Below are 7,745 nucleotides of genomic sequence, written 5' to 3' on the forward strand. Positions count from 1 at the left end.
TAAAATGTCATTTTTGTATAAATATAAGACATTACTACAATTATGATGAAAACAACAGAAACAACATATAGAAGTGCGCATTAGCTCACATGCCTGGTTACTGTACTTGTTAAGTTGCAGGAATACATGTGGAGTTATATACAACAGAAAAGTCACGCAGATGGATGGAAAAAGGGAAAAACCAAATATACCCCATATTAAGCCCAAGAAGCGTTAATTTATTGTCCATGTATGTTTTTATTTGACACTTTATACTTGTTTGAAGCATTTCATAATATCACTGACTATTCCTTGGTATGTACATGTATTAATTGTTTATTTCAGCCAGTGCAGTAAAGTGACCCAGATTTTGGAGCTGACCAACACGCAGCCCTCAGGCCCAGAGGGGCTCTCAGTGGAACTGGAAACTGTCCTGGGGGAAATTAAAACCCTGCAGATCAGTAAGGAGGCCAGCATTCAGTCATTGCAGAGAACATACAATGAACATAGGGAAGTTATGATAGAGCAAATGTGTGGCAATTTAAATACTTATATAGATGAATGTGATAATAATTCTGTGGGTACATCAGGCGGAAATGAGCAATATTTAAAAGAAGAGATATGTAGGAATGTTGTTTCTATCGTGAATGAATTTGATAATATTACTGCGAAGGAACTTAACGAGATGAAAGATGAAGTTATAAGCATTAAAGGGTCAGTTACAAGTTCTATTCATAAATGCACCAGTCTTCACAATGACTTGTCACAATTCCATGAAATTGTTAAGAAAATTGGAGATAATAAGGAGCTCTGCCTTATAGCCAGCATAAAATGTAAGCATATAATACAGCAGGCACTGACTCTGCTGGGAAAGTCAGGCAAGGCGTTTAATGTCCAGAGTAATACTAAGCACAATGTGAGAATACCAAGTGATTCAGATGTATGTTGTATCAGTGGCATATGTGTTCTGACTGATGGGCAGGTGCTGGTCGCAGACTGGGAGAATAAGAGGTGCAAGCTGCTGAACCAGCAGTACCAGGTGGTGAGTCACTGTGATGTGACTGAATATGTATGGGACATGTGTCAGATCACACCCAGTGAGGTTGCGGTGGCTCTGGATGATAATGCTAGCAACACACATAATGTCCAGTTTATTACAGTCACCCAGAGCCAGCTCACTCTTGGTAGGAAGCTTGAGTTACAACATACATGTATAGGTATTGACCACCACGAGGGTGAACTGTTTATCTGCTCTGGTACTGCTCTGTTCAAGTACACACTGAGTGGCAAACAGGTCTGCAGACTCTATGAAGATGCTTATGACACAGGTAAGAATCATGGTGAATTCATCTTGATAACATACCTATTATGTACAGGGATTTTTCTAGCCATTGTTAGAAAAGGAGTTTAGTCAAATTGTGTTATTTTAAATCCATACAATGACAAATTTGGGAATTTTTATCGACTAAATAACCGAGTTGGGATTTATTTTTTTAATCAACAAATATTGACCCATTAGGCCTTTATCTAGTTATTTTGAAAAAAATAACCATATAAATTATAGTTATATACTTTGTGAGATAATAATAAAATGAAATTCAGATGTAATAGCAGAAAACCCGCTGATGTATTATAAAATATTTGTTATATAACTCCAATGTGCCCTTTGAATGCTACAGTACATTGTAGCCAAAACAAGATTCAGAAATATTGATTTATAAACATGAGTAATAAAGTATTTTGACTGTCACTACATGGCATGTCTATAAATAGAAACTGAGTTCCTGGGAGAGAGACACTTTCTGACCCTGTCTTAATTTTGTGGTTGTAAAATGATTGTACATGTACAATATGTTTACCTGTTGATAGAACTGTTCAATTGTTTCAGTATGTGTAATTGTTTCCATCTGTGTAATTGTTTTGCTTCAATTCATATCTAACTCACCAGTCGCATTTCAACATGTCAAACGTTAACACAATAGCTCTGCTACTGAAGTTTATTGTCACGCTTAACTATTAAATCATTGAAATGTATGCATATATTTTAGATGTGTAAAGGCCTTTATATAGCAACATATGCGTAATACAATATCACTGCAGTATGTTTAATAAGATTATTTAACATCGACAGTAATTCAATATCTTGATGTAACTCTGTTTTGCAGTATACAAGTGTGCTGTGAGTCCCACAGGAGACAGGCTGTACATCACCAGCAGATACAGGCAGCAGAAGCTTCTCACCCTGGCCAGGGATGGCACACTCCTGGCTACATACACAGACCCAGCACCAGATAGCCTATCTGGTCTCCATGTGACGCCTGCAGGCCAGGCGCTGGTCTGTGGAAACCGGCCCAACACTGTACTACAGGTGGGCTGGGAGGGAGAGAGTAAGCTGGCTAATCTTGCTACTCAGAAGGATGGAGTGTGGTACCCACAGTCAGTCTGCTACAGCAGCTCCACATCATCCATCATTGTGGGACAGCTGGGGGACAACATCCTGGTGTTCAGAGTGGAATAGTGTGTACATGTATGTATTAGTAGTTGTAATTAGTGATTAGTATTTTAATTACAATGTGTTGTTTAGCATACAAACATAGTAGTGTGTGATGTTACAATACAACATAAAGTGTGTAGTTAAAGATACAAATAATTTATGTACATGTACACATATTGTTATCTGCTTATACAATGTGAGGGTTTTTGTTGGAACATTAGATCTAATGCATATTATGTTATGTTGTCATAACATTTGTGTCATTATGGTCCTAACATTTAGTTCTTGTAAACTGTGCATGAAAAAAACAAAGCATTTCAACTGAAAATTTCATATTTGTACATAAATGCACATGTACATAGCAACTGAGGCTATTTTTAGACTTTCATTTCTATAAACACCATGCCATGTAAGAAATGTATATGGATGAATATTTTTTAAATAAAATATTGTTTAAGTAATCTTTGGAGGAGCATATATTGATATTTTACGCAATGTTTACAGAAAGGTAACACTTGATGTGAGATTTATTAATTTGCCATATTTTATGCTGTTGAACATCTGTTATTGATTTTCATTACATTTATATAAATTTATGTGAGTCCTAAAATTCAAGAAAAACATCAAGCTATTTTGCTGCTCCAGTCGCTGCTGAGTCAGAACAAGGATGCCAAGGATGTGGTGGACAAGGATGACCTGAATACACAGAAGGTAACAAAGACGTTTTAATTATCAGGCCTTTTCATAAAGTTGTGAGATATTTAATAAAGCTTATAAATATGATTCCATGGAATACATTTGTTCTCAATAAGAAGGACCCTGGCCTCATTCCCAGCACAGTGTAATAAAAGCTTTAGAGTTAGTTTTCATGCATGCAATGGCAACAATGTAAGGCTGCATGGGAAAACAGGACTTAATGCATGTGTGTAAAGTGTTGTCCCAGATTAGCCTGTGCAGTATGCATATTCCATATTGGTTCACTCAACGTTACAGCTACTCGCTCAGCAAAGAAGACAACTGTCTGGTGAAAGGCTGGCCATTTACAGTCCAGTGATGTGGGGGGGAACGCGGCCTTTCCATGTCTGGGGATTGCATTAAAGTTAAAAATATTAATTATGAATTGACAGATTAATAAAGTATTGACAAACACTTTAAATGATGTTTGAGTACGATATGGTTTGATTGAATCAATTGTCATGTTATTTTGGATAAGGAACCAGTGAAATGCCAAGTTCAAAATTCATGAGAATGAAGTTTTGCCTTTGAAAAACTTCAACTCTTATTAAGAGACATGGTTTGTTATAGATTTTAATATAAACCTTTTGTACCAGTTCATATTTCCCATGTTTTCAGGAGAGCCCCGGTTTTGATATAGAGTTGGTACGGCAACAGCACCAGTCGGGCCCGCACAAGCCTCAAGTCAAGCACGACCCCTCCCCTGACCCCTAGCTTCTCCCATTTGACTTCCAGCTTCAAAGGGTCAGCATCGTTGAACAAATTCCTCCTATAAAAAATTTTTAGCACAAAGAGTTTTCACACATGGTTCTCATCAACCACAATTTTCGTGTCGAGTGATCCGCACTTGAGCCTGTTTGGTTTGTTAGACCCGAGTGCCAGAGATGGGACAAGTGTTACAGACACAAGGACTTATTGCAGAAGTTATGGCAACATGTACAGTCAGTTCTCAATGTTGGACTTCACAACTAATATCAATAAATACAAAGTTGGATAACTCGTTCCATTCTTTTTGGGACAAACAATACAACGGAAAGTAACAAGAGAAAATCAAGGAATATTTGTAGAGTTTTAGTTGGAAGTGTAAGCTTACCACTGGCATACTCCTGGACAGTCGTAACTTTACGGACAGTCCCGGTTTGTCCTCACAGGTGTCCAAACTGTCCAAAGAGAACGCACTTTTGACGCAGTTGCTAACTTAGAAAGGCAGCACCTACTTTGTTGTGAACACTCAGAGCATCCATGGCCATGCCTCAGGCGGGAAGTTCGACCAACAGCTGAAACAAGATGCTAAAGGTGAACCCATCAGGGTTTGTAACTTCCCACTCCAATCCTTAACAGCCTGGCATTGAGTCGGCGCTTGAGAAGGCGTTGAAAAATGACAGCAGTTTTGTTTTGTGGTCCAGTATGCCCTTTGGCTCTCAACCTGATGTTAGGTAGAACTCAAACTGGGCCCTAAGCAATATCACCGAGGCTAGAATGTCATCTCTGCATCTTGAGCTTCAGGTGAGACCTTACAGTGTTATTTATTTGGTCAAAGCATTCCTAATCTCAAAAAGTCTATTCCATATTTTTCGATAATTACTGGCTTAATTCCCAATTAAATGTTTGCCAAAACAAATACTGTTTTGAATGGGTTGTGACATTGAGTTCATTTCCTTATTCAGCTCTATAAGTTGAACATTTATATTTATAGCACTGATTCTAAATTTTCAAGTATTCGTTAGCAAAATGTTGTATTGCGTCATATTTAAAGTTGTATAGTGTCATGTCTAAAAGTGCTTAAGTTATTCCTGTTTTTTTAATGTACAGATAAATATGGCAGCTTGCTACATAATGTACTTTACCATGTATTCCTCACTGTTTAAAACCCCAAAATTTCGATTTAACATGTTGGTGCGCGTTATTCATTATTACAATGCTATTGTGAATGCTAACTTGAGAAAAATAAATCATTATGCAATCCTGATTATATAAAATATAGACTCAATGTGTTGCATTAAAAAGCAGGTGTGTTAAGTAAGGTGTTTCAACATACATTGTCAAGGCATATTCATTTGTCACTAAAAACATTCTATTTTTAGCTCGACTATTATATATGAAATATATATAGTAGAGCTATCCTACTCATGTCGGCGTTTCTGTTTCCGTTGCTGTTTCCGTTAGCGTGCAAATGTTAAAGTTTTGTACTACCCCAATTGTTTTAATTGTCCCTTGACATATTGCTTTCATATTTTGAATACTTCTTTACCAACATGACCCCAACCTATAAACAAGAGCAGACCACTGTATCATTTTGACATAATTATGGCCCCTTTTACACTTACATAAATTGCCATAACTTCTCTATTTATGATCACATTTTATTATTACTTTGACAAAACAACACTTACCTGAATACCACAATGGATTCCACCCAAAACAATACCCCACGCCCCTACCCAGAATCCCTTCCCCCCCCAGCCTCCCCCTCCCCCCAATTTTTTTTTTAAACATCATCTTATAAATAACCACACCTCACATTATACCCTCCTCTCACCCCCCTACCCCCCCCCCCCCCAACCTCCCCCCCTAATTTTTTTTTTAAACATCATCTAATAAATTACCCAACCCCACATTATACCCCCTCTCACCCCCCCTACTCCCCCCTACCCCCCCCCCCTTTTTTTCCTTTTTTTTATTTTTGAAAGATCGTCTAATAAATGACCAAACCCCACATTATACCCCCCTCTAAACCCCCCCCCCCTCCCTCCAAAAAACAATTTTTGTTTTTCCTTTTTCTATTTTTGAAAGATGGTCTTATAAATTATTGAATATGAACAATTTCCCCATGATGGCTTACGTTATACTGTCAAGCACTCGAATAGTCGAGCGCGCTGTCCTCTGACAGCTCTTGTTAGTTTACTTTCTATTTCCTTTTCAGAAAACATTATAAGCAAACAAGACAAACATCATGAATGTTTAGGCAATCCCAATCCACTTAGTGCACAAATACTACAACTCGCTCAGGAAATTCAGCACGCCACCTTTTAACATATTCTCACAAGGCGCTAAATCTACACTTCCAACAGCTGAGCCTTGGTGAGTTCAACTTTCATCACGACGAGTCACTCGAGGTGAAACAATCTGATCCACAGATAGAGCAGGCGCTGAGTGACTCGCCTCTTAAAGTGACTGACCTCCATATGTTGCTCTCCAATAATATGAACCTGACGCCTGAGGAGCAGCGTTGTCCTACCTTCCCGGTTCAGGGTGGTGACTTTGGCGTCAAGACTCACACAATCTCTGGCTATGGCAGCAGCAGCAACAAAAACAGGAAGTATTTCAGCTGCGCTCTGTGAAAACATGGCTTAATGCATGTGCCTTAAGTGTTTTACCCACAAAAGCGTGTTAAGTCTGCCCAAGCTAATTTGTGACCACACTTTCCGAATATACCTTCAAACAAAGAATTCCATAAAAGCTGAAAGTGTCGTGGCTGATTAGTTTGTACAGGCAAATCTGGAACAACTCTTTACGCTATAAATGCATTTAGCCCAGTTTTTAATGAGTTTAGAGTTGCACATTTAGTTCACGTTACATCAGCTTTTTGCTGACCTTTCTGTAGAAAAGTTCCTATTACTGATCAGGAATTTTGTGTTTTTAAATTGTAAATTGGTCAAACTGAGTAAATAAATACATATAAGAGTTGATTTGATATCAGTTTTAATCATAAAGGGTCAGGGCATATTTTCATACATTTTTGTTCAAAAATTCAGCCTCTAAACCAAAAGGTTTTTGTTTTGTTTTTCACATGTATATTTACAAAATTCCCCTTGCATAAATTAAAGAAAATACCTATGAAATGCTGGTTAATTTTAATTAAACAATCATTGAAATGCAGTCAACATTCTATGAAATAATTATCTGCATTTATTTTTAAATAAGGATATCTATAAATTAAAATTAACCACCTGTCCAAGTTTTCAGTATACAAATATGCCGCTGGAGTAAGAATATGCCCTGAAGATATTTATTCATTATACCCCTGTGATGATTGGGGTATATAGGAATCACCTTGGATGGATGTCTGTCGGTCTTAGTAAATGTTTGTGGCCTGTGGGTGTTCACTTACAAATTCAACGTTCAGCATTCAAACTTTCAGGTATTTTCATTCTCATATGAGGTTGTGCATCTAAATTTTGTTTCATATTTCACTGAAAATTACAACACTTAGACAATCTATAACATCATGCGACATATTATGACTTGCATCATTGGGTGATATTTTTGTCACAATGATAACAAATTATTGTTTGACTAGAAAGCAATAACACCTTTTATCTTATAGTATTTTTATACAGATTAGAAGATAGTGTTTTCTTCAAAGAATTAAAAAAAACATATTTTGCTTTGGGATATAGTCAGCCATATAACTTGTTAATTGAATGGTCATGAAATAATGTTCATGTCCATTCTCTCAATGATTCTAGTACGGCACAAGTCTGTTACTGGCATAAGTTTATGCATTGAGTTAATCCAGGAAAAGGTTAACTTAATG

General features: G+C 37.2%; 1 protein-coding gene and 1 long non-coding RNA gene across 6 annotated transcripts in view; one reads left to right on the forward strand and one right to left on the reverse strand.

Annotated features, from left to right (window-relative positions):
• Nucleotides 1-7,745, forward strand: part of LOC127871207 (uncharacterized) — a 617,936-nt gene that overhangs the window by 13,633 nt on the left and 596,558 nt on the right. For 3 of the 5 annotated variants that reach the window (XM_052413945.1, XM_052413947.1, XM_052413946.1), the window contains exons 2-3: nt 325-1,307; nt 2,145-2,506. In XM_052413945.1, coding sequence (XP_052269905.1) covers nt 325-1,307; nt 2,145-2,497 — 1,336 coding nt within the window. In that variant the 3' untranslated portion in view covers nt 2,498-2,506. Of the gene's footprint in view, nt 1-324; nt 1,308-2,144; nt 2,507-3,118; nt 3,185-3,826; nt 3,976-7,745 lie in introns of those variants that run through there. The other 2 variants (XM_052413950.1, XM_052413949.1) reach the window with 2 other exon arrangements.
• Nucleotides 3,851-4,426, reverse strand: LOC127871223 (uncharacterized). The gene is made up of 2 exons (XR_008045237.1): nt 4,302-4,426; nt 3,851-3,977 (listed from the first exon to the last, which is right to left on the reverse strand). It is a non-coding gene; the product is annotated as an uncharacterized LOC127871223 (long non-coding RNA).

The sequence above is a fragment of the Dreissena polymorpha genome, chromosome 3 (assembly GCF_020536995.1).
Source record: "Dreissena polymorpha isolate Duluth1 chromosome 3, UMN_Dpol_1.0, whole genome shotgun sequence".
In the NCBI taxonomy this organism is placed as follows: Eukaryota; Metazoa; Mollusca; class Bivalvia; order Myida; family Dreissenidae; genus Dreissena; species Dreissena polymorpha.